The 25,605-nt window shown below is 64.0% G+C and overlaps 7 protein-coding genes across 7 annotated transcripts; 3 read left to right on the top strand and 4 right to left on the bottom strand.

The window, feature by feature from the left end:
- Positions 1–211: 211 nt before the first annotated feature.
- VTJ83DRAFT_569 (uncharacterized protein) lies at positions 212–1,693 on the bottom strand (the record flags this gene model as incomplete). Its single annotated transcript, XM_071012317.1, has 1 exon — positions 212–1,693. The coding sequence occupies one exon, from the start codon at positions 1,691–1,693 to the stop codon at positions 212–214; it is 1,482 nt and encodes a 493-aa protein (XP_070869922.1).
- A 1,552-nt stretch (positions 1,694–3,245) lies between these two features.
- On the top strand, positions 3,246–4,742 carry VTJ83DRAFT_568 (uncharacterized protein; the record flags this gene model as incomplete). The annotated part of the gene is made up of 1 exon (XM_071012306.1): positions 3,246–4,742. One exon carries the CDS (start codon positions 3,246–3,248, stop codon positions 4,740–4,742), a length of 1,497 nt encoding a protein of 498 aa, XP_070869921.1.
- Positions 4,743–6,716: 1,974 nt separating this feature from the next.
- Positions 6,717–11,006, top strand: VTJ83DRAFT_567 (uncharacterized protein; the record flags this gene model as incomplete). Its single annotated transcript, XM_071012295.1, has 3 exons — positions 6,717–9,535; positions 9,627–10,315; positions 10,513–11,006. 3 exons carry the CDS (start codon positions 6,717–6,719, stop codon positions 11,004–11,006), a joined length of 4,002 nt encoding a protein of 1,333 aa, XP_070869920.1.
- Positions 11,007–11,567: 561 nt separating this feature from the next.
- On the bottom strand, positions 11,568–12,666 carry VTJ83DRAFT_566 (uncharacterized protein; the record flags this gene model as incomplete). Its single annotated transcript, XM_071012284.1, has 3 exons — positions 11,568–11,820; positions 11,949–12,409; positions 12,574–12,666. 3 exons carry the CDS (start codon positions 12,664–12,666, stop codon positions 11,568–11,570), a joined length of 807 nt encoding a protein of 268 aa, XP_070869919.1.
- A 978-nt stretch (positions 12,667–13,644) lies between these two features.
- VTJ83DRAFT_565 (uncharacterized protein) lies at positions 13,645–16,605 on the bottom strand (the record flags this gene model as incomplete). The annotated part of the gene is made up of 1 exon (XM_071012273.1): positions 13,645–16,605. The coding sequence occupies one exon, from the start codon at positions 16,603–16,605 to the stop codon at positions 13,645–13,647; it is 2,961 nt and encodes a 986-aa protein (XP_070869918.1).
- Positions 16,606–18,109: 1,504 nt separating this feature from the next.
- Positions 18,110–21,043, top strand: VTJ83DRAFT_564 (uncharacterized protein; the record flags this gene model as incomplete). The annotated part of the gene is made up of 3 exons (XM_071012262.1): positions 18,110–18,195; positions 18,305–20,627; positions 20,717–21,043. The coding sequence occupies 3 exons, from the start codon at positions 18,110–18,112 to the stop codon at positions 21,041–21,043; spliced, it is 2,736 nt and encodes a 911-aa protein (XP_070869917.1).
- A 910-nt stretch (positions 21,044–21,953) lies between these two features.
- On the bottom strand, positions 21,954–25,165 carry VTJ83DRAFT_563 (uncharacterized protein; the record flags this gene model as incomplete). Its single annotated transcript, XM_071012251.1, has 3 exons — positions 21,954–24,270; positions 24,332–24,780; positions 24,866–25,165. 3 exons carry the CDS (start codon positions 25,163–25,165, stop codon positions 21,954–21,956), a joined length of 3,066 nt encoding a protein of 1,021 aa, XP_070869916.1.
- Between the last annotated feature and the right edge of the window lie 440 nt (positions 25,166–25,605).

Genomic DNA, 25,605 nt, shown 5'->3' with positions numbered 1-25,605 from the left:
CCAGGACACAAGAAAAACGGCATGACAGGAGAGAGAGTCTTGAAAATAGTATACCCTTGGGGTTCGCGAAATGCGAATTGTCGAGGTAGCGATTTCGTACTCCCTTTCTTCCGCAGGCATGACTCACGTACAAGGCGACGCGGATACTGCTACTACTGCTCCTACTGCTACTACAACTGCTACGACTAGCCTTCCCTCCCACCCTTCTTTTTCAACTTTTCGCTACAATCGGGGCAGTACCACGTCCCGTTGGGCTCGCTCTTGAGCCCGACGCAGCCCCAGTGGAACCATTCGTACGGACACCCGTCGTTGTCGCACGCCACCATGTTGCCCCAGCTGACGTTGCGGCACGAGCAGTACTTGCGGTCGTCCCCGGCCTCCTCGTCCTCGTCGATCTCCATCGCGTCGCCGCCGCCACCGCCGCCGCCTCCGGCCGGGCCGCCGCGGAGGTGGTGCCCGCCGAGCCCTCCTTCGGCCCGGCCTCCCGAGGCCGACGGACCCGGGCCGTCCTGGCCGCCGCCGGCGCCGCCACCGTCGGCGAGAGCGCTGCTGCCCGAGGGCGAGCGGTGGTGGAACGACCCGGAGCCGCCCGCGCCGGTGACGTTGGAGCTGGCGCGCGAGTGGGCCGGCGTGCCACGGCCGCCGGTGCGCGCGCCCACCGCGTCGCTGCCCGAGTCGCTGACCGACGACGCGTCCGAGAGCTCGCTGTCGGCGGTGGAGGAGGGCGAGTTCTTGGCCGCGGCGCGCTTGACGCGGGACAGGCCCGACTTGCTGGTGCCGCCTCCGGCGGGGTGGCGCCGGCGGCCGGCGTGCCCTTCTTACGACCCGCCGCGCCGGACGGGGTGCCCTTGCGCACGCGGTCGGCGAGGGAGCCCTTGGAGGTGACGCGAGGGCCCGCGCTGCCGGCGCGCTGGAGGCCGGCGGCGGTCTGGCTGCCCTTGGGGGTGCCGGGGCCGAGGGACGCGTGGCGGGCCAGGCCGCTCGAGGTTGCCGGGAGGTTGCCGAGGCCGCTGTTGGAGCGCGGAAGACGCTTCCCGACGGGGCCGGCGGAGCTCTCGCGCGCCTGGCGGCTCATGATCATGCTGGCCGCGGGCGAGGCGGGGGCGGAGGCGGAGGCGTGCTGCTGCTGCTGCTGCTGCTGCTGCTGGGCGTGGGCGCCGCGGACCTGGGCGTTGGCGACGCGGGCGGGGACCGTGTTGAGGGCGGCAGGGGCGGCAGAGGCGCCGGGAGCCGGGCTCGCGCCGTTGCGGAGGATGCCGTTGGTGGCGGCGTTGGCCGGGCTCGGACGCAGCAGCGAGGGCAGCTCGTCCGGGTCGGTGAAGCCGGGCTCGGCGCGGTCGTAGAGCATCTTGAGCTGCAGGTCGAGCTGGCGGATGTGCTTGTCGACGATCTGCTGCAGCTTCTGGGTGAGGGCGAGCTTCTCGCTGGACAGCTGCTCGGCCTGGGCAAAGTTCTTGCGGATGGTGGCGCGGTACTCTTCCTCCTTGGGGTTGGGATGATGGCTGCCGTGGGCCTTGATCCATTTCTGGATCCGCATGTCGCGGTCTTCGATCTCGCGGATCAGCTTGTCATACTGGCGGTCCTTGTCGGCGATCTCGTCCTGCATGAAGCGGAGCTCTTCGGGCAGGTTCTGCGTCCGGTTGATCCATTCGTCCAGGATCAGGGCCGGGTCGAGGGTCTCGACGGGCGGCATCTTCCTGACGAAGTCAATGGTAAGGTCGTCTCTGGGCATCTTGTTAACCGACCACCCGGCATCGATAACCCTCGGACCCTCCGGCAGACGATGATGAATGAACGAAGCCCTCCGTGAATGAGAAGAGACGCGGCCCTGGTCCGGGCTTTGCGGAAGGACTTGCAACCTTTGTTCCCTTGGGGGGAGGGCAACAGCAGCAGCAGCAGCAGCAGCAGCAGCAGCAGCAGCGAGCTCGGTAAGAAGCCGTCGCGTGCCCGTCCGAGAAAGCACCCAGCGGAAACTGAACTACCGAGCGGCGACGTGGTTTCACAAGAGAAATGCCACTGGCTCACCTCGAGAGAGACGCAATGATGGAGAGTGAAAGAAAATCAGGGTGAGAATGAGAGCAACAAGACCGCCCCAAAGAAGAAAAGGAAAATTCCGGATCCTCCAAACCCCCCCCTGAGACCCAAGATCGTGGGTATGGTGGACCAGATGGAAACGTCGCGTTCCAGGTTGCGTTGCGCTGCCTTGCCTTGCGTGACGTGACGGGGAGCTGGGTTGCCGAGGCGAGGTCAGGTCAGGTCAAGTCAGGTCAGGTCAGGCTGCGTGTGGAGAGCCGCAACGTGCTCCGATCCAAGGCTACCCCCCCAAAAACGATGTCGGGTCTGGATAGCGTAGCGTGCAGTTTTGGAAGAGATTCTGGATTTGGCGTGCGACGCTGGTTTGATCAAATGCCAGAGGCAAACCGGGCAGCGCTCTGCAGCTCTGGGGGGGTGGGATTGTTTTTCTGTTGGCGATGTCAGGAAGAAGGACGCTGAGTGGCCCGATCGGATGGTTCCTACAAGAAATTGCCGGCCTCGGGGATGACTAAGCCGCCTCCCAGCCTGAAGGCCCGCCAGGCCCGTTGCGCAGGGTGGGGCCGGGTCCACCGGGATTCGATCAGGGCCCGTCGGGTGGGGCACAAGGTGACTTGGCCAGCCCAAACAGGCTTAGCGGCTTGGCTCTACGCAGGCCGCAGATGGGTGGATCCGCCCGGCGCAGACCGAGACGGAGAGTGGAACTTGAACTTTGTACCTCGACATGCATTTCTCATCTCATCAACCCATCGCTTCACAACAAGACTCTTCAAGGCCGGCGACAACATCCAAGAACATCCAAGATACCACTACTATTGCTGCTGCTACTACCACTACTGCTGCTGCTGCTGCTGCTGCTACCACCACCACCCTTGCCTACACGAACAAGCCCATCACAAGTGAATGTGTTTTTTCTTTTCTTTGGCGAACCGAGCAACCTCTGAGGGAGCTGTGAGAGCGTTGTATCGAGTCTGTTGAAGATCCGCCACCACGTACCCCAACGGGTCAAGCACATCGCATCGCATCGCATCGACCCAAGCCTCGCTCGCTCACTCTCGTGTCCATCCCGGAGTTGCCTTTTCTTGAAATTTCCCGTGGAGCTCTGATCGCGGCCTCTGGCTCGCATCGTAACAACAACAACAACAACGACGAAAAAAAAAGAGAGCTCTCACCCCTCGGTCGCCTGGCTCTCGGAGCCGACGCCAGCGGCCCCCATGGATGCCAACGCCTACCGTTACAGGCCGCCACGGCCCAACTATCTGCCTCATGACATACACGTCAACGACCCCATCGTCGAGGAGTACACCATACCCCTCGGCCCCGCCGACGACCATGAGAACGCCGAGTACTTTAGCAAGATGAAGAGGGCGGCGCAGGAGTACGGCATGGTGCGGCCCAAGGGCTACACCGTGTCGTACCACGCCACGCCCGAGATGGAGAAGCACCACTTTGGCCAGACGCACCCCATGAAGCCGTGGCGGCTGACGCTGACCAAGAGCCTCGTCACGGCCTACGGCATGCCGTTCGCCATGGACAACTACCTGACGCGCGAGGCGACGTACGAGGAGCTCAACGCGTTCCACTCGAGCGACTACCTCGACTACCTCATCGCCGCCGAGCCCGAGGACCAGCCGCGCGACATTGACAACCCGGACAAGGAGGTCAAGTACAACCTGGGCGGCAGCGACTGCCCCCTCTTCCACGGCCTCTACAACTACTGCTCCATGTCGGCCGGCTGCTCGCTCGACGCGGCGCGCAAGATCGTCGCCCACCAGTCCGACATCGCCATCGCCTGGGGCGGCGGCCTTCACCACGCCAAGCGCTACGAGGCGTCGGGCTTCTGCTACATCAACGACATTGTGCTGGCCATCCTGGAGCTCCTGCGCATCTACCCGCGCGTCCTCTACATCGACATTGACGTGCACCACGGCGACGGCGTCGAGGAGGCCTTCTTCTCGACGGACCGCGTCATGACCGTCTCGTTCCACAAGTACCAGCCCGAGCAGTTCTTCCCCGGCACGGGCGCCCTCGAGGACAACGGCCCCAAGAACGAGCACAACCCGGGCGCGCACCACGCCATCAACGTGCCCCTGCAGGACGGCATCACCGACGAGCAGTACGAGACGCTCTTCAAAAACATCATCGGCCCCATCAACGAGCGGTACCGCCCCAGCGCCATCGCCCTGCAGTGCGGCGCCGACTCGCTCGCCGGCGACCGCCTGGGCCGCTTCAACCTGCGCGTCCAGGGCCACGGCGCCTGCGTCAAGTACTGCAAGAGCCTGGGCCTGCCCATGATCATCTTTGGCGGCGGCGGGTACACGCCCCGCAACGTCGCGCGCGCCTGGGCCTACGAGACGTCCATCGCCATCGGCGCCGACGACCGCATCCCCGAGACCATCCCCGAGCACGCCCCCTGGCGCGCCCACTTTATCCACGACACGCTGTTCCCCTCGCTCGAGCAGAGCATGCACGAGCCCCGCCACAACCGCAACTCGGAGAAGCGCCTCCGCGAGATCGTCGCCCACGTGCACGAGCAGCTGAGGTTTGTCCAGCACGCGCCCAGCGTGCAGAGCACCATCATCCCGCCCAACCTGGAGCCCGTGCGCGACGAGGTCGAGGCGAGGATGAAGGAGGAGGCCGAGGAGAGGGAAAGGAACGAGGTGGCTAGGAAGACGCGCGAGGAAGGCGTCGGGCACGCCATGGAGTTTTGATGCTGCCGACGTTTTGCGAGGCGGCTTCTTGGACGGGGATTCTTCTTGTTCTTCTTCTCTCCCTTCTTTCCCCCCTTCTCCTCTCTCCCTCTCTCTCTCTCTCTCTCTCTCTCTCTCAAAAAAAAAAAAAAAAAAAAAAAAAAAAAAAAAAAAAACCCTGATCACCGAGATGGTCGCCACCTACACCAAGAAAGCCATGGACTGGTCTGATTCAAGGCTGGATCGAATGAACCATGATGATTGGCCACCCTGCTGCCCCCTCCCTCCCTTCGCTTTCGCCATTCCCCGATTCTTTGCAGTCGCAAGGGATGGCGGCGAGCGGCCCCTCACCGATGAGCGGTTTGACAAGGTCTGTTGTTCGCCGTAGGGCTACCGTTTCGCGCGGTGGGGGAAACCAGAGGACGTGGAGTGCGGTGGCACAACAGCAGGGTTGCATCTCTTCACAATCTAATATATCGTCGTCTCTTGGTCAGACGTCAGACGCCCAAGGGGGGCCGGCCGGGGGGGGAGGAGGGATGGTCTGGGGAACAACGGCCACCATGCACCGCCGAAACGAGATGGCACCAAGAGTCATGGGATACATATTATAGATTCGGTCGCCATGGCAAGCTCGACATTCAGAGAGAAATCAGAAAACAAGCACCTCGACAAGGGTATTTCGGAGCCTCTTCCGTCGTTTCTCGCCCCGTCTGCGCTTTTGGATGAAGGTTGTTTGTCGGCACTTGCACAGGGGGCGCCCAAAAGAACCAACCACAGACGGATACACCCGCGCATCCGATCCGAATCCATTCCGCCACACCTGGATCCCCCTTTGCACATGGGCTGCGCGCATGGGAAGGGTGCCGGTGGGAGAGGGGAGTCGGTCATTCGACTGTGTAGTATAATAGTTAACGTTCGTTGGTACGTACAGCGCACCGCACCGCACCCTCCCCGCGCCATCTCTCTCTCAATCTCTCTCTGCGTGTCTCATATGCACATGCAGCCCATGACGACGCCGTCAGCAAGGCCGGAAAGTCATTCGTACTGCGTATGCTTTCCATCGCGACGGCTAACCGATTCCGGGATCCATGCCGGCGTCCAAGCGGGAGGCAAGCGCCATGAGGGCGCGTCCAAAATGTGCCGACCAAGCTCTACGAATGGCGGGCGGTGCGAGGGTTTGGTTGCAGCGGTTTGCAGTGGTTGACTGGCGTGCTGGCTCACCAGGCTCACTCCCCTCTGCAGGCCTGGGAGGGGAGAGAGGGGAGAGGGGAGAAGCAAGGAGAAACCAAGCCCGTTAAGCGCCCAGCTGCGGGCCCCAATCACGAAAAGGACGACGGCGCCACCAATGCCCAACGTCGTTTTCCCCCCCTCCCCCGCCGTCCTCCACTCGCTGCGCTCGCTGCCCCTGGCTCCCTGTTCGGACCCAAAGGGGCAAGGGGCCGAAGCGGACAGGGCTCAGCGGGCGCGTGGGCGGCCTGCGTATCCGGCCGCATATTGGCTTGACCCTCCCGTCTTCGATGACATGAAGCTGGATCTCTGCTCGATTCTCGCGTGAGCCACTTTCACGCTCTTGTTCGAGGCCCGAGTTTCACCCCAGCTGCTGCGTTTCAATCTTGCAGGTTTTTTGTTTTTGGATTTTTTTTTTTTTTTTGGTTGGTCTTGTTTTGTTCTCCTTGTACCTCACCTCCTCAGATCAACAACCTCTTCCCTCCCTCCCTCTCACACATCATCGCATCAACCCCCCCCTGTCAGCGGCTGCTGCGCCCCCGGGCCCCTCCCGCTGCCCCTCCAAGCGTGCCCCGCTCCGCCCGCAGCTGGAATCATCAACCTCATCTCGGGGGGTTGCGGGAGTCCACGTTCGGTTCGAATCTACGAGACGACAAAGACACAGGACGAACAGTATCAGCCTCGACGGCGTCGCCGTGAACCAAGCTTGTCCCGCCTTCCACCAGCACCACAACGTTCTCACAGCGACTCCCCCTTTTCTCCGTCGCCATGGTCACCCGGTCGCGCGACGTGCCGGACGCCGAGCTCTTTCTGAGCCGTCCCCGGCCCAACGAAGAAGAATGCGACAGCCCGACCGTCGAGCCCCTGAGGATATTCAAGCCCCAAAGCCCGGCCAACGCCGACAAGACGTCCAGCTCCGGCAACAAGGGACCGCGCTATCCCGCCCCTCCCGCCTCTTCCTCGTCATCCTCCAGCGCCGCGGCCTCCAAACCCTCCATCGCGTCCCTGCCTCCCCTGCCGTCCTTCCCCTTCGCCGCCCCGACCCCGGCCAGGTCGTCGACGTCGCCGCTGCCCTATCCCGACGACGAGCCCAAGCCCAAGCCTCAGGCCAAGCCCGCCCACCTCCCGTACCCCGACGATGGGCCCGGCCGCACCTCGTCGCCCGCCGGCCGGGTGTACAGCCCGCCCCCCGCGTCCTTGGCCCGTCCGCCGTCGGCCGGCAAGCCGACGACGACGTCGTCGTCGTCGCCTGCAAGCCTCGCCGAGCGTCGCGGAACCGGGCCCAAGCCCCTCGCGGCCAGCCCCCTGGACGACGACAACGGCGATGAGCTCTTTGCCAAGCCCCTGAGGAACCCGGCCGCCGGCGCCCCCAAGCCCAGCCAGCCGTCGAGCCAGCCGGCCGCCAAGATCTCCAACGCGTACCAGCACAAGCCCTACTACCCGCCGCCCGGCAGCTCCATCAATCGCTTCTCCTCCACCGCCTCCAACTCCACCACGCGTGCCAGCCGCGGCTCGCCCCCGCCGCCCGAGACCCCCGTCGCCGAGCCGGGTACCCTCCCCGGCGGCGACATCGCGGCCCGCTATGCCGCCGCCGGCATCTCGGGCGCCGCGACCCTCAACCACCTGAACGGGATCAGCGCCGCCGCCGAAGCGCGCATGAACCAGTACGCTCACCAGGCCCATCTCGTCCAGCCCCAGCCCCGGCCCCAGGCCCAGCCTCAGCCCCAGGCCCAGGCCCAGCCTCAGCCCCAGGCCCAGGCCCAGCCTCAACCCCAGCGTCCTTGGACCCCTACCGAGGCCCCCGGCCAACAGCCCTACGGCCCGCCCACCATCTACCAGGGCGACAACGTCGTGTCGACCCCGACGCCGCAACCCCAGCCCCAGCCGCAACCGCAGGCGCAACCGCAGCCGCACCCGCAGCCGCACCCGCAGCCGCACCCGCAGCAAGCTCAGCAGCTCCCGGCGCAACCGGGACAGGTCTTCAACCTGCCGACGAATCCCAACCCGACCACGCAGATGCCCGCCAACGCCGCCCTGCAGGTCAGCCAGCTCGAGCAGGAGTTCCAACGCCTGCAGACGTCGACGCCTCCGCCTGCCTACACCACCGTCAACCCCGGCGCGCCGTCGGGGTATCCCAACGAGAAGCAGCGGCCCGCTCAGGCGGACGCGGCACCCGTCGCCGTCCCCGCCGCCGTGCACCCGGCGCTCGCCAACGCAAGCGCTCAGCCGGCCCGGCCCCGGCCCGGCCGCCGCCGCTACGGCCACGGCCACGGCCACGGCTACCGCTGCTGCTACGGCCGCCGTTGCTGCCACGGCTGCCGCCGCTGCCACGGCCGCCGCTGCCGTCCCCGCCGCCGCCGCCCAGCCCTCCAGCTCCGCCGCGGCGCAGAAGCAGAACCTTGCCGCATCCTCGACGGCAGCCATCCCGGCGCACAACGCCGGCCACCCGCCTTCGCCAACGAAGCCAAGCCCGCGGCGGCGGTGCAGAACGGCGGCCAGCCGGCGCTGACGCACACGCCGTCGCTCCTCGCCGCCGCCCAGTCGCCGCCGCCTCTGCCCGAGGGGTGGATCGCGCACCTCGACCAAAACTCGGGCCAGTACTACTACATCCACCTGGCGACCCAGGCGACGCAGTGGGAGTTCCCCAAGGGCCCGACGCCGCTGAACCACGACCCGACGCCCCTGTCGCCGACGGCGCCGTCCACCTACGGCAACCCGCTCGCGTCGCCGCTCCTGGGCGCCGGCAAGGCCGGCCTCGCCTCGCCCCTGTTCGGCCAGGGCCACCTGGGCTACGCCGAGAGCATCATGAGCGCGGCCTCGGTGGCGCCGACGGCCGCCGGCTTCACGGGCCCGCCGCCCAGCTCGGGCGTCGACATGTACAAGATCATGCCCACCAACGGCGTCTACTTTGGCCCCTACCTGCGCTACGTCAACATGGACATCGAGAAGGGCGTCTGGTACGGCAGCATCCTGCTCGTCACGGACGCGCCCATCCCGCCCACCATCCACGTGCACCTCAGCGTCGACCTCTCGCCCAACCCGCGCCAGCTCGCGCCCCAGGCCATCCACCAGCACCAGCGCTGGGTCTTTTACAAGTACGAGATGGACCTGGCCATGTCGGAGCACGGCACCGAGCGCTGGACCTACGCCGTCACGTCGCACCTGGGCTGCACGCGCTACGAGTTCGTCGTCGCCGGCCGCCACGAGACGGGCTGGCGCATGATCGCGCACTCGGGCAACGACTTCGCGCCGTCGACCAACCAGAACGAGCGCGCCAAGCTGGGCGGCGTCGGGTTCATGTGGAAGGACATACTGCAAAAGAACGTCGAGTGCGGCGGCTTCCACGTCCAGCTCGGCCTGGGAGCCCAGATCTACGCCGATCGCCTGTGGAAGGAGGTGCCGCTGCTCAAGCAGTGGCTGGCCATGCAGGGCCGCGAGAACCGCAAGAACGCGCCCTGGACGGCGAGGCACCAGGAAGAGGTGGCGCACGCCTACTTCCACTACTACACGAGCCACTTTGACCAGCCCTTTATGCGCGAGGCGTTTGCCCAGATCCCCCACGTGCTGCAGATCAACGATCATGACATGTAAGCGTTTCCTTGCTGCGCCCGCCCTCGTCCCTGCTTGCTTCCTGGAGCCCGGCTCGCCTCTAACGCGCCTTTGCCCCCTTTTTTTAAGCTTTGACGGCTTCGGCTCCTACCCCGACTACATGCAATCCTCGGCCATCTTCAAGGGCATCGGCCGCATCGCCATCGACATGTACCTCCTCTTCCAGCACCACACGACCGTCGAGATGCTGCGCAACGTCAGCTCCGACATGGACCTCTTCACCATCACGGGCTCCGGGTGGCACTTTGTCAAGTTCCTGGGCCCCGCCGTCGTGGTGGTCGGCCCGGACGGCCGCTCCGAGCGCACCCAGACGCGCGTCATGGCCGGGCCGACGTACCAGGGCATCTTCCCCAAGGTGGCGACGCTCCCGCCCAGCGTGCAGCACTGCATCTGGATGATCTCGGTGCCCGTCATCTACCCGCGGCTCGAGACGGTCGAGACGCTGGCGTCCACCTTGGCCACGGGCAAGAAGGCCGTCAACACGACCTACAACCTCGTCGGCAAGGTGGCCAGCAGCGTGGCGGGCGTGGTGGGCGGCAAGGAGGTGGTGCAGCACGGCTTCAAGGAGGTGAAGAAGGCCGTGGGCAAGTCGGGCCTCATGGGCAACGTGCTCAATCAGTTTGGCGACATTGACATCGTCGAGGAGCTCAAGGACCTCTGGACCCACGAGACCAAGGACCTGGAGCGGACCTATCTGATCCGCACCCTGCAGGGGATCGCGCAGCAGAAGGGCATCCGTATGACCTTTTTGTCCGGCGGTTGGTCTTTTTTTTTTTTTTTCCTTTTTTTTCCTTTTTTTTCCTTTTTTTTTCCCTTTTTTTTCTTTTTTCCCGTTTTTTTTTCCCTTTTTTTGGCATCCATCTTGTTCCCCCCCCCCCCCCCCCCCCCAAAGGAAAAAAAAAAAAGAAAACAAAAATAGGAAAAAAAAAAGCTAACAAAACCGCCTTGTTAAAAGATGTCAATTGCTGCGGCGCCGGCCTCGTGCACGACCCTTCCCACCCGCAAGACCACAAGACCATGTACCAGATCATCGCGAGCCCCGTCGTCGCCGCGCCCTGCGGCAACTACCTGCTCAAGATGCTGCACAACAACAAGCTCCTCTACGTGCCGCAAAACGGCCACCGCTCGACCCACGAGGTGTCGGACACCAAGGAGGACATGATGGAGATCTTCCACACGGACGCGTCGGGCGCGGCGCGGGAGCACAAGAAGCTCATGGCGCGCCGCAACTACGTCGCCATCGTGGCCTACGACCCGGAGGCCATCGCCGCCGCCGCGGGCGGCGCCGGGTACGCGGCCAGCGTCGCCACCGGCAGCAGCGGCGGCGGCAACTCGGGCCTGAGCAAGCTGAGCCTGGCCGTCGACTTTGTGGTGCAGGGGGACGGCATGTACAACACCACCACCAAGTACGGGCCCGTCATTGTGCCGCATCTCGAGTTTGGGCACTGAAGAAAACGGGAGCACGAGGAGGACAGCAGTGGAGAGTGGGGGGGGGGGGGGCGTGATCATCACGACGACGACGATGACGACGACGGGCATGAGAAGGGGTGAGATGCGTTTGGGCTATTGTCACTTCTCGATTCTTGTCTGTTTTTTTAATTGCTCTTTTTTTTTTTTTTCTTTTGGCTGTTGGGAACATCGCCCTGTCATCTTGTCGATTGTTCCTTGGCTTTTATATAGGAGTCGAGCCTGCTTGGGATGTTGCTGTTTTCTGGTCTATATTAAGCGAGTCTCTTTGGAATGCCGCATGCATGTGCCCAACCTCTCTCGATGTTGGGACTTGATTCCCTCCTGCACCGTCCATGGACACATGTTGGAATCGTGGCCAACCCCGGCTTGCGGTGCCACGACTGTTCATTAATACTTCCTATCTGGATACGCTAAATAGGTAGAGCAAACGCATGCCCTCTACTCTATATCGTGACGATGGCTGCCTCCCCGCTACATCAAGCACGAGCTGCCTTGCAGGCCCATCCCCCGGTTTTGCTCCTTTCTCTCTCTCTTTCTCTCTCACAGATCAAACAGCTTCTTGAGCTCGGCCATGGTGTCCTGAGGCCCCGTGACGGTGTGGCCGATGGTGCGGGAGTCGGTAAAGATCTCGTAGTCGTTGCCGCCGGGGAAGGTCTTGTCGCCAAAGAAGTGGATGGTGGTGTAGTGCACGCCGCCGGGCCGCTTGGCCTCGTTCTCGATGTGCTGCAGGCAGTACGTCTTGTCCCAGCCCGCGGGGAAGACGTCAAACGAGATTTGGCCGCCAATGGAGAAGCTGCGCGTGCGTGTTTCTTAGCAAAAGGTTTGGTGGAGAGGAGCGTCCGGATCACGCCCGCGGGAAGCAAAAGGGCCGTTTCAATCCAGCCTGAACGACAAAAGAAAAAGAGGGAGGGAGTTACTCACGTCAACCCCAGGTGCCCGAACCTCTCGCGCAGCTTCTCGACAAAGGCCTTGCGGATGCCGTGCTCGCGGTCGTACTTTTCGTAGTCGTTGCGCTCCTGGACGCTGGCGTTGCGGCCGATGGGCGAGACGTTGATCATGCCGTTGCGGAACTCGATAAAGGTGCCGCGCTTGACGGGGATGTCGAGGTCGGCAATGTAGTGCAGGCAGAAGCTGACGAGCTCCTTGTACTGGTCCTCGCCGATCCACTTGATGAAGCTGTTGGAGGGCAGCTGCTCGCCCAGGCGGTACGCCGTCAGGCCGTTCTCGGCGAAGCAAAAGTCAAAGAGGGTCGTCACGTCGACGTTGCCCGCGGGCGCGCCGAGCTGCTCCTGCTGCTTGATCAGGTCGGAGCCGCCGACGAAGCCGATGGCGACCTTTTGACGGAGGCGCGCGAGGAGGTCGAGCATCTCGGGGGAGGCCGTCTAGAAAGGTGGGTTGGGGGGAGGGGGGGGGGGAAGAGAACTAAGGGTCAGCATCATTATTTATCACCATCATCATCATCGGTCGCCAGACACGTAGAAAAGGGGCGGGCGGGGGGGCCGGGAGACACGGGCAAGCAGGTAGGCAAGCAGGGGGCACGACGTACCAGGCGCGCCGGCGTGAGGGTGCCGTCGACATCGAACAGGCAGATGGTGTTCTTGATCTCGCGCTCGGCGAGGGGCGGGTAGGAGGCGGCCATGGTTGCTGTTGCTGTTGTTGTTGTTGTTGGTGGTGGTGGTGGTGGTGGCGGTGCTGGAGGGGGCGGGAACACCAAGACGAGGAGGACGAGGAGGACGTGTTGATGATGCTCAAGAACAGGAGGAGCAAAGAGGAGAATCAACAAACACCAAGCAGGTAGGAATTGAAGCTGGGGGGGGAAACGCCGGAAGCCAAGCCAAGCTGGACGGAGAGACGAAGCTAGGTTGTGTTGGGCAGAGACGAGCCGGCGAGTCAGGACCCTTGACTCTCCAGGTTTTGGTTGGATTTGGTCCCGGGCAATGAATGTTCCAATCCAAGTTTCGGTCAAGACGTTTGGGTTGCCCCCCAACGCCCTTGGGGACACCATCCATCGCCTGCCATTGCCCCACGTTGCCCAGGTCCATCTGCATGCCCGCCCCTCCTCCACTGGGAGCTTGCAAGCCTGTCGACCTGGAGCTCCCCCATGGCTACCCCTCCCGTGGCCGCCAAGCGGGGTTCCGAGGTCAGGGGTTCAGCTCTGCTCCCTGTCTCCATCCATCCGTCAGGGGACCAACCGAGCCAGCGCTGCCCTGGAGGGGCGGGCGGCGGGGAGCCGAGAGAGTTGGGCTCCACCATCTCATTCCACTGCTGCTGCACCCAAGCACCTACTGTGTATTAGTAGGATACGAAACGTTCATAGTTACTGTACGCAGTAACGAGCGCACGGTGCTTGGGTACGGTTCGCCGTCTCCTCGATACGACATGGCGCTTACATACATGGTACACAGCACGAGACCACGGCCATGGGGGATGGGCCATCATCAGCTCTGCTTGAACTACTATGCTTTATGCCAAACCATTGTCAACCCCGTAGGTAAGATTCACCTAGGGGACAAAAGGCATTCATAGGGATGCATCCAGGTAAGGTATGTACAGTATGGAGTATAGGGACCTAGGTACCTTGTGTGTTGAATGGCTCAGAGCAACGCTTCCAAACTCGTCATAATGCTCGTCCTCCTCCTCCTCCTCCTAGGAACGAAACATCCAGCCCGCCCCCCTTCAGCTCCACCATCAGGTTCACCAAGGTCCCGACCCCCCATATCCCAATCAGGGCCCACCCAATCTTGCGGCTCATCACCCACTTGTTGGCCGGCACCACGACCAGCAGCGTCAGCAGCGTCAACAGCACCGTCACGGCCGAGATGAGCAGCGACCTGCCGATGTGGATCCGGTACGGCTTGTACCGCCGCGGCTGGTCCGGGTGCTTGACGTGGTGCTTGTCCGCGGCGCCCACCATCATGATGGCCCCGCCCACGCCGATGCCCAGCAGGATGTTGAGCATCGGCCCGCCAAAGCACGCCGCCAGCGCCATGACGGGGAGCCCCAGCCGCGCGATCGTCACGTCGGCGACGAGGTCGCCGAGCGAGTTGCCCACGGCGAAGACGGTCAGCCCCAGGATCGCCTCCGAGATGCCCAGGATGACGCCCAGCGCCTTGAGCACGCCGACGACCTCGCCCGCGATGGTGCTGATCCAGGCGACGCCGATGACGAAGCCCAGAAAGGAGAGCAGGAAGTGGTAGCGCGGCTTCCTGTCGGGCGTCGTCGTGAGCCGCAGCGCCGCCAGCAGGCAGAGCGAGACGAGCAGCGACCAGAGCACCAGCCGGAGCAGGGCGCGAGGCGAGTCGGGGGAGAGGTTGGCCCAGAGGATGACGGCCGCGAAGAGCGGGCCCGTGAAGAGCTGGACCGACACGAGCCAGCGGTTCCAGCCGGCGAGCTCGGCGGAGAGGGCCGCCGGCTCCGGCGGCTTGGGGAGGGGGAGCGCCGGCGAGGGCAGCGCGTCTGCGGCGTGCGAGGGCTGGCGCAGGGAATGCCACGAAGCCGTGCGGCTCATCGAGGTTCGGGACGAGATGGAGCGGGCGCGCCGGCGGTAGGCCTGCCACTCCGTCTCCGGCTCGGCCCCGACGCCGTCCTCGACGGTCACGGCGGGCGGCGCGGCGACGTTGCCTAGGTGCACGGTTTCCGGCGTGTTGGGCACCCCCCCGTCGCCCGGCGCATCGTCGTCGCACGCTCTCTCCGTCTCCACGACCGGCAGCGTCGCCACCAGCAAGAAGACGCAGGGAAACGAGAGGAGGCTGGCCGCCTTGTCCCACGGCGTCTTGTTCCCCCAGTCCTGGAGGGTCGGGAAGAAGGTGGAGAGGAGGACGTGCGGCGGCGGAAGCACGCCGTACGGCCACCACCGGACCGGTCGCGGCTGGGATTCCGGCTCGTCCAACGCCAGGAACGATGGGCGCCGCGGGCCCGAGGACCCGGGCAAGCAAAACGAAGGCAGCTGCTGGTCGGGGAGCGGGGTCAGCGCGGCGGGCGACTCGGAGAAGCCCGGGCACGACAGGGACGGCGACGAAAGACCGCTCGCGCGGGCGTCGAGGAGGGCTGTCTGGAGCTGCAGGGGGGCTTGCTGGTCCGCCGGCCTTGGAGGCTGCGAGTCCTGAGCGGAGGCAGGCTCGGCGGGCGACGCGAGGGCGGACGGCGGCGGCGGCGGCGCGAGCATCCCGTCCATGATACGAGGCCGAGAGATCGCGGGCGTGTGGGGGACCGAGGAGGCACCGTCGGCCGCGAGGTCGGCGGTGGTTTCGCTGCGCGATGGCGGCGGTCGCGGCGGCTCGTCAGGGACGACGACGACGACGTCCGACAGCATGGTGGAGGTGCGCGGGCGGGCCCCGAAGCCCCCCGAGCTCTGGGCCGAGTGCGACCGCGAGTGGAGCGGGGCCATGGGCATGTTTCTCTCCTTCTGGAGAGAGGACAGGACGGACCGGAACTCGAGCGCGCCCACCAGGCTCGGCCGGATCGGGGCGGCGGTGATGGTGTTGCTGCGGCTCCAGCGAGGGCGGTTGACGCGCATGCTGCTGGCCATTTCGCTGGCCACGAGGTTCCGGCGCTCTTCGTCGTCCTCGTCGTCCCCCAAGGCGGGCACGCCGTCCACCTCGATCCGAGGCCCTCGCTCCAGGGCGCTGATGTCGGCGGCGGCGCGGCGGCGCATGGCGGGGTCGGTCTCGGTCTCGTCGTCATCGTGGGGCTCGTCCCGGTACGGCTCCAGCTCGTCGGCGGCGGCGCCGGGCGCCGCGTAGACGCTGGCGCGCGCCGCCACGTCGCGCATGAGACGGTTCCTCCTCGACGTGGTGACCCAATGCCAGCCGACGACGACCAAGACGTAGAAGCCGTAGAAGCCGATCATGGCGAAGCACTCCCAGAGGTGCAGCTCGCCGTCGGCCAAGACGCCCATGGTGAAGCAGATGGCAACGATGAAGAAGAGAATGTCGCGGACGAAGCTGCGGCGGCTGACCTTGAACTCGCGGACGAGGGCCATGGAGCCGGCCACGACGGCGGTGATGAAGCCGGCGGCGCCGATGAGCTCGCCGACGGCCATGCTGCCGCTGTTGGAGCGCATGGCGGCGAAGGTGCTGAAGACGTCGGGCGAGCCGTTGCCAAACGCCAAAAAGGTCACGCCGGCCAGGCTCTGGCTCATGCCGAGAACGGTGGCGATGGTGTTGAGGTTGGGGCTAAAGAAGTCGCTGGCCGTGAGGCCGATGGCGGTGAAGAGGAGACCCAGCCAGAGGGTGATGACGGCAAAGGCGATGGGACGGACGGTGCCGAGGTGGCAGTAGTAGAAGGTGAGGTAGTGCAGCAGGCCGGGCTCGTCGTCGGCGCAGTGGGCCCGGACGAAGGCGCACTGGTCGGCGGCTTGGTGGACTTGGCGGCAGTCAGCTTCCTTTAGGGAGCCGAGCGATCGAGGAGACAGCGGCTGATGATGGAGAGGGAGAGGAGGACCGGCGCCGGGACCCGACTTCCACGCGGCCATGGCGGCCACGGCGGCGATCAGCAGCATGGCGCCCGTGGCGGGCCGCGTGCTGAATCGGCGGCCGCGTCGGCGCATGGGGCCGCGCACGGGAGCGGACGGCAGCATGGGCGTCGTCAACTCAGCAGCAGCGCACCGCCCGCCGCATGAGGAAGAAAGGATGCGACAGAAATCGTCACTTTGACAAGACAGAGGGGGGGGGGGGGAAGAGAGGCGAGCCGAAGTGTCAGTCAGGGCGTCGGCGGGGTATTGTTGGACGGCAAGACGCTGGCTGCCGCGATCATTCCCCGGGGTAACGTTATTGTAAACGCTGGAGCTCGGCCAATGCTTTCATCTGGAGGACGTTGTGAGAGAATGATGATGATGCTGATATTGCCGAGCCATTGGTGGTGGTGGTGGTGGTGGACGTGGAGGTGGCACGCCACTTTGCTGGCGTGTGATGGTCCTGGTTGTCCCCCCTGTGCGTGTCCCTGTCCGTCTCGTAGGATTCGAAGAGCGTACAGCACGTACTGCGTAGTCGATGAGGGGCTGTGCAGTGCAACCCTCCGGGATCTAGCTTGACGTCGACACCCGGGAACCGCCAGCCTCGGTGCACTGTTGACCGGGACCCCCTCGAGACTTTTCACGAGGCCTTTACCAAATCCGAGCTCTAGGCCGTTTTCGTTTCACCCAATGGCTCGGGGTCGCCGCACCATGAAGAGCCAGCGATCTGCGAGTCTCGTTTTAAGAGAGAGAGAGAGAGAGAGAGGAGAGAGACCAAGACGGCGATAAAGGTACACTAGGGAAGAGCCAATGCACTGAAGACGTTGCGATTGTGTATTACACATGCACCTCCATCTTCTTGAGCTCAGGTCGGGTACGAGTTGGCGATGGGGTTTCCAGCCTTGGTCATTTATTCGTTGATTGCTTCATTCATTCATTCTGTATCCATCAACGCATCGGAGAGAATAGGCATGGGAATGGGAATAGGAATGGGAACGGAAAATAGGAACGGAGAGTGGGAAACGAAAAAGGCAAAGGAAAAGGAACTGGAAATGCAAATGGAAAGCCACAGAAATTGGATGTATTGCGGTACGTACGTGCTTCGTACTTGCGTGTGTTGGCTTGTGACTGTGGCGGGAGCTTCTCCACGCGTTGCTGCCTGATAACGAACTGCTGTGTAACGGGTGTAAACTTGGTTACTGGTTACATGAAACGCTGGTTTTTTTCGCCTCAGGCATCCATTCCATCTCCAATGGCGGGGCCCAGCCAACGACAACAAAGGACCTCAACGATTGGCTGGGCTTCCGGCCCATGCGCAACGTGCAGCGTACAGTGCGAAACGGTGCCCCTCGCAACCCCCGCAGCCCCACGCTGCTGCTTCCCCCTGACCAATCCCGCCCCGGCGTCGCTGGCCCAACCCCGAGGGTTTACCGTAAACAAACAGTTTCGGTGTCGCATCGCCAAACCACAACGCGATCCCCCATTATCCCATTCCCACATGCCCTGACATAGGTAGGTGGGCAGAATCGACCACCTCCTCTCCCCGCCATCTCCCCGCCATCTCCCCGCCATCTCCCCGCCATCTCCCCGCCATCCACGCCGAATCAGGTCCGCCAACCTCACCACAGCCATGCCTCGCGTCCCCCAGGCCCGCCGCAGCGGGAGCAGAGTCGCCTCCGGCTCTCTGGGTGCGTCGCCTTTCAAGTCTCCCATCAAGTGAGTCGTCGTCAGCCCGTTGGTGTCTGGGAGTCCTTTTTTCTTTTTCCTTCGTTTTGATAGAACCCTCTATTGACCAACCCCCCCCCCCCCCACCCCCCCGGGCCAGGATCCCTCTCAACGACGATGCCCAGGAAAAGACACAACGTTCCCACGAGCGAAAGGCCGCCCACGAGGCCCAGATCAACCAGCTCCGCGCCGCCGCCACCAGCACCCCCCGCAAGTCAAACTCCTCCTTCATCGGGCTCCAGGATAGCCAGTCGCCCAACTCGAGCCCCCGCACCCCGCGTCGCCGCCGGAGCGGCGCCGGCCCCGTCATCCTCGACGATGAGGAGCCCCTCGTGGTCGGCGGCCGCGCCGTCACCCCCATGAAGCGCGTGCCCATCCTCGCCAACTTTGAGGAGTGGATGAAGATGGCCACCGACAACAAGATCAACGCCGCCAACTCGTGGAACTTTGCCCTCATCGACTACTTCCACGACATGTCCCTGCTCAAGGAGGGCGACGGCGTCAACTTCCAAAAGGCCAGCTGCACCCTCGACGGCTGCGTCAAGATCTACACGAGCCGCGTCGACAGCGTCGCCACCGAGACGGGAAAGCTGCTGAGCGGCCTGGCCGACAGCCGCGAGAACAAGCGCAAGGACCGCGACGAAGGCGCCGACGACGACGACGACGAAGACGAGGTCGACGAGGACGGCAACGTCCGCAAGAAGCAAAAGAAAAAGACGCAGCGCTCTTCCGAGGCCACCCTCGCCCCCTCCTTCGCCTCCCTGCAGCTCAAGAAGCTCGAGCTCGAGTTCGCCGTCGACCCCCTCTTCAAGAAGGCCTCGGCCGATTTCGACGAGGGCGGCGCCAAGGGCCTGCTGCTGAACCACCTGATGATCGACTCGCAGGGCCGCATCGTCTTCGACAGCAGCGACGACGCCGAGGATGCCGCCGAGGCTGCCTCCAAGGCTCAACGGAGGAAAGATGACCAGGATGACATGGACGGTGCCAACGCCGACGACAACGCGTCCATGGTCGACCAGGAGATGACGCCGGCCCCCGACCTGGTCGAGGAGGATAAGCAGCAGGCGGAAGAAGAAGAAGAGGAGAAGGAGGAGGAGGAGGTCGAGATCGACGTGGCCGGCCTCGGCGCGCGCTTCTTCCCGGACCTGAGCATCCTCGACAGCCTGGACGTCTGCCCGTCGCTCAAGACGTTCGACCTCGGCGACCCGTCCGGGTCCCTCGACATTCCCTTCCTGCGGGCCCCGGAGGATTGGAAGGAAAAGACGCCCGGCCCCGGCGGCGTCGGCGACAAGTCGGGCATGTTCATCGACGACGAGAACCCTCTCGGCTTCGACGACGACGACGGGCTCGGCGCCTTCGACCTGGGCGCCGACGCCGGCTTCGGCGAGGGCGGCGAGGCCTGGGCCCGCGAGGCCGCCCTGGAGCCGCAGATGATGGTGCGCCGCTACGATGGCGATTTGGCCATGGGCGACGACGACGCCGGCGCCGACGGCGAAGGAAACAGCGCCGATCTGCTCGACGGTCCCGGCGTCGGCGAGTTCGCCATCTCCATGCGGCACGCCCAGCAGCCGGACCGCCTGCACGAGGACATCCTGAGCTACTTCGACCAGGCCCTGCAAAAGAACTGGACCAGCGCCGAGCACTGGAGGATACGCAAGATCAAGGATGTCAACAAGCCCAACGAGCCCGCCAAGCAGCGCAAGGAGAAGCAGCCCTTCGAGATCGACTTTGCCGCGCCCCTCGACCCGGCCATCGCCGACCTCCTCTACACCCAGGCCTCCTCCAACTCGACCATCTCCATGCCCAAGAAGGACTGGAAGTCCAAGTCGCGCAACCTGCTCCCCGACGACAAGCACTTCAGCTCCAAGCAGCTCCTCAGCCTCTTCCTCAAGCCTCGCGCCCGCATGAGCCGCCGCCGCGTCCTCAACGGCAGCCGCATCGGCAACGTTGCCGACGGCCAGCGCCCCGACGACGTGCCCGAAGGCGAGATGGACGAGGCTTTCTGGGCGTCCCAAAAGGCGCCGCTCCAGCCCGACCACCACGTCCGCCCCTCGACCGAAGACGAGGACCTGCCGCAGGGCGATTACGACGCCAACTTCTTCCTCGACGACGGCCTGCCCTTCGCCGGCGGCGATGGCAACAACGACGACGACGAAGACATGGACGACGAGTTCGCCGACGCCCGCGAGCACTTCTCGCCCGAGGCGGCGGGCATGCCCGGCATGACGGACGTGGGCATGACGGGCGCGTTCGGCGGGCTGACGGTGACGAACCCGGCGGACCTGGCGTTCGGGACCATGCTGGTGACGCAGAACCGTCGCGTCAGGCCCGAGTACGTGCAGTATGCGCGCGTGGCCAAGAAGGTGGACGTGAGGAGGTTGAAGGAGGAGATTTGGAAGGGCATGGGCTTTGAAAGCTTGGAGGTATGTCTTTTTTTGTTTTGTCCCCCTTTCTCCTCTGTTTTCACCACAACAAAGAGAAGAGAAAAAGAACCCTAACTCATTCCATCTAGAACCAACCCGACCAAACCCTCCACAGCGACGCAAGCCGGCTCATGACCCCCGCTCCCCCGGACGTCAACAACGGCGCCAACGGCATCACCGCCCCCGACGCCAACGGCAAGCCGGCAGACCCCACCCTCCGCTTCACCGACGTCGTCAACGGCCTGCAGCGCGTCTACCCCAAGTCTGTCATGGACGACATCTCGACCAGCTTCTGCTTCATCTGCCTGCTGCACCTGGCCAACGAGAAGGGCCTGGTGATCGACAAGACGGAGACGCTCGACGAGCTGTACATTCGCAAGGATTGGAACGCAGAGATCACCGACGGTGCCGAGTGAGCGGCAGCACGAGGAGGAAAATGAAATCAAGCGTGCTCGAGGTGTCGGCGGTTTTTGTCTTGATGTTTGGGCGGTCGGGTTGGAACCACCCGGGGGAAAAACAAGAAGGTGGTTGTGATGGATCAAGGATACCTCAAGCTCGTTTTTTTTTTTTTTTTTTTTTTTTTGGTTGTTGGTTTGGGTTGCATGTTGGTGTGACAGAGCTGGAACTCATTCATGAGCGAATTCTGGGTGGCGGTAGGATTCGGGAGAATATTATGTGTATATGGTATATGGCCCTTCAAGGCCAGGAGATGACGACCGGGTTGCGTTTCCTTGACGGATCGTCATGATGATGAATTGATATCACCTTCCATCTGTTTTTCTTTTTCTGGTACGGTTTCTTCTTGCTCATGCAGGTGAAGGGGTGCCTGATGCGGGTGATGCATCAGGTATTATGATCAAGATGTTGCATAGGCATGGGTGTGGGCGTTGAAAACCATGGGGCCCGAACGCCCTGCGATGATTTCGTCGAACTCGTGCCGATATCACAACGAAGAGATGCTGATGAGATACTTCGAGGTCTCACCGGCATGGCAAAAGACGAGGCCACAGGGACGAGCTGGAAATCGATTCGAGTCACCGAGATATACCGCTCCAACCCAAACACAACCAAGCGTAACGAATGGGCATGGAATCCTCTGAGACACCCAACCGACAAACCCACACCCACCACCACCACGCCCTGACGGAAGATGCAATACAAGCGAGAAGAGAAAAGAGGAAGAAAAAAAAAGAAACGATAAAAAGAGTCATCTCGTCATGACGTGTCCAACGACAACAACAACAACAACCATCGCCGCTACCAAAACCCCGCGCCTCGCTTGAGCAACCCAACGCCTGGAAGGACGAAAAGACCAGGGAAATCCATCTACCGCCTCCTCTCATCCACATCCTCCCCCAGCACCCAAGGCTTGCGCGGATCCACAAAGGCCGCGACCCTCTCGTCGCCCTTGCGCGCTCCGATGGTCACCCACACGTGCTTGCTCGAGCCGGCGCCCGACGAGGCGGGAGGGATCTCGCGCGCCCCCATCCACCTCAGCCGGCGCTCCCGGCTCAGGTCGCTGTTGCCCAGCCCGCCGTTGGCCGTCCACTCGCGCACGGCGTCGCGGATAAACTCGATCTTGCGGCGGAACTGGTTCGCCTCGGGGATGCCGCGGAGCGAGGCCGGTATGTCGGGCCTCCTCCGCGACGAGGAGCTCGACCCGGACGACGACGAAAGCGACGAGCCCGAAGACGACGACGACAACGTCCCGGACCCCTTGCCAAAGTTCAGCAGGGTCTGCAGCGGGTACGACAGGACCGACCTCCCGTCGAGCGCCGACTCGGCCAGCTCGCCCGTCTCGGTCAGCCTGCGCGCCGCGTCCTCGGGCAGGTGCCAAAAGTGGCACCACACGCCCGCCGCGTCGAGCACGATCTTTGTGTGGTCGGGGAAGTTGAACTGCATGTGGCCGTCGGCAAACATCCAGCAGCCGACGTCGCCGAAGCGCTGGTAGAAGGTGACCACGTCGGAGGGGGCGGCCGACGGGTCCCTCATGGTGGGCGCCCGAAGCTCGTCGTCGTCCCGGGCCGCCTTGTTGCCCGACGCTGACGACGACGACGACGAGGCGGGGCTCTCCATCTCGCGCCCGTGCGCCATCATGTAGTTGGCAAACTTCTTCCACAGCACGATGCGTTCGCGCTTACGGTGGTCGTAGATGTCCTTGCCGGCCGAGAGCTTTCCGACGGTGCCGTCCGGGTGGACCGGCACGGTAAAGCTCTCCGAGCTCACCCGGACGCGGGAAACGCCGCTCTCGCCGTTGTTCTCGTAAAAGTAAATCCCCTCGCTCATGGGCACGATCTGATGCCGGGCCGGGTACGTCGCATCGTCCTTCCTCATGCAGTGCCTCTCCGCGCCGTGCACGAGCAAGCAAGCCGGCGGCAGCATCGCCTCGTCGCCGGCCGCCGTCGTCGTGCCGGCGGGAATGCTCCGCAGGATGCAACCCACGCTCCCTTCGCTCAGCACGTATCCCAAGCCAAACTTGTTGGTGTAGTCCACCCACTTGACCACGATGGGCGGGGGCGAAGGCGGCGCCATCCTGTCGCGAGCCGACATGAGAGCCATGGTGCGGGCGTTGAGCGCCCGCTCGAGCTCGGCCTGCAGCTTGCGCAGCCGCGCGAGCACCACGTCGGGCTGCGTGCCGGGGACGTCTTCCTGGTGCTCGGACGGGCCGAAGAGGGAGAGACGGTCCTCTTGGTGGCGATTCTCACGCGTGGATTGCGAACGGCGGGGCGGGGCGGCTTGCTGCTCATCCGCGGCGGCTTGGCTGCGTGCCGAGGCAAGCTGGCTGCGGAGGCTGCGTGTTGACCTGGTGGTCCGGGCCACCGTCTCGGCCTCGTCGGCGGCTGGCGGTGGTTGAGCAACCGGATCCGCCTCGCGGGGGGCGCGTGGACGCAGGGTGACGGTGCGAGCGGCGGGCTCGCTCACCGTCTTGGATCGGGTGAGGCCGGTGGCAGCCGCCGTGGCGGCCGGCCGGTGCTGAGCCCGCTGCTGGGCGGCGAAGCTCTGAGGCGGGGCCCGGAGCAGAGAGGTCCGCTGCGATGGCACGGCTTCCCTCAGCGACGTCGTTGTCGCCTCGTCGCTCTTCTCCGACGGCTGGGACGGCGGCTTGGCCGTGTGCTGCGCGGCCTGCCTCAGCAGCTGCTTCTGCTCCGCCTTGATCTCGTCGTAGGGCCGGTAGACGACGCCCTCGGCCAGGGGGATGACCGGAGTCAGGCCGTTCTGCTCCTCCTCGGCCATCTCGCGCCAGATATTCCTGAAGACGAGCTTGGACTGGCACCAGGGCCCGACGCCGCATTCCTGGCACATCTCCTGGACGTTCCGGAGATTGCGGGACCTGGCCTGGTCGTTCTTGAGGGGCTCGTAGAAGGCCGGGTTCTCGGGCGGCGCCTCGCGCAGCTTCGAGGTGATCTCGGCCGGGGTCGGCATGTAGCCGGTGGTGAAGAAGGGATGGGCGATGATGGTGTCGGGATCAGGCCTCTGGTCCGCGTCCTGGAGCATGGCGGCAACGAGATCCTTGGCCTCTTGGCTCACCGTCTTTTGCGAGTCCTCGGTCGAAGGCCATTCGTAATCGCGGTCTCTGGCGCGGCGGTAGATCTCGTCCGTCGTCGACGACTGGAACGGGGGCTTCGACGTGAACATGGCGAAGCTGTGGCGCGGTTAGCAACGTTGCCTTTCTGAGCCGTCTGCCTCCCCGCAGCCCAACGTACACGATGATGCCCAGGCTCCAAATGTCAACCATGTGATCGTGGCCCTTCTTGCCCTTCTCCAGGATCTCCGGGGCGATGTAATTGGGCGTGCCGCACAGCGTCGTCCGGCGCATGACCTGCATGTCCTTGCCGGTAAGCAGCAGCGCGGCCAGGCCAAAGTCGCCAATCTTGGCGTTCATGTGCTTGTCGAGAAAGATGTTGCCCATCTTGAGATCGCGGTGGATGATGCCCTTGGCGTGCATGTACTTGATGGCGCCGGCGATCTGGACCGTGTAGAAGCGGACCTCGGGCTCGGTGAGGCCCTTGCGGCGCTTGACCATGTCCATCAGCGAGCCGTTGGGGCACAGCTCGAGCACCAGGTAGGTGCAGCTCTCGAAGGTGAAGGCGCGCTGAAACTGGACGATGTTTTGGTGGCGCATCTTGGAGTGGATCTGGAGCTCGGTTTGGAACTATCGCGAGGGGGGGGAGATCCATCAGCGGGGGGTTCGCTCCCTTCGCAGCCTTCCGAGGGGGTCGGCGGGTAGGTGGCCATACCTTCTGCTCCATCTTGGTCGGCATCTTGCTCTTGACGATCTTGAGGGCGACGCGTTTCGACGCCCCGGCCGCCTTGGCCTCGTAGCAGATGGCGAACCCGCCCTTGCCTAGAAGCTTGCCCACCTGGTACACGGCGCCATCCTTGCGGTCGGAGCTCGGCGGCTCGACAACGTGGTTGGGCGGGGGCGGCGGGTGCTCCTTGTCCCTCGACGACTTGAGCTGAGCGACCGCCTTCGTTTTGAGCTCCTGCGGTCGAGGGGGCCGTTGGGCATTAGCATCCCGGGGGGACAAGGCCTCCATTTCGACGTCGCGAGCCCGTGGACTCGGGATGGGATCAGCAAAGCGCTGTGGGTGGAGAGGGAAGCTGGTGGTGGTGCGTGCCGTTTGCAAAGCGGACGAGAAGCCAGCAAGCAACGGCTGCTGAGCTGCAGACCGCTTTTTGGATGCAAAGCCACGGCCCGACGGTAAACAATGGGCGGCAGGGCAAGCAGACGCCGCTGTCCGAATTGAATGCACGCCGCGGAGCAGTAGACGCGGGCAACTGGGCCAAAGTTGACCGTGCTCCCCGGATGCCGATGGTGTTGAAGGGAAGGGTGTCGCGCGGAAATCGTGTCTGACCTGACGGGAAGGTTTCAAAGGGTGGATCGAGATTTGGTGGCTTCCAGGGTCCTTGTTGTGGCCTTGTCAGTTGCCCAGCAACGATGGCCCCGTCGGCGACAGGGGCCGAATTAAGCTCCCGC

Source organism: Remersonia thermophila, chromosome 1, assembly GCF_042764415.1.
Source record: "Remersonia thermophila strain ATCC 22073 chromosome 1, whole genome shotgun sequence".
Classification (NCBI taxonomy): domain Eukaryota; kingdom Fungi; phylum Ascomycota; class Sordariomycetes; order Sordariales; family Chaetomiaceae; genus Remersonia; species Remersonia thermophila.
The sequence above is the reverse complement of the archived record's forward strand: the minus strand, read 5'-3'. Positions and strand labels throughout refer to the sequence as shown.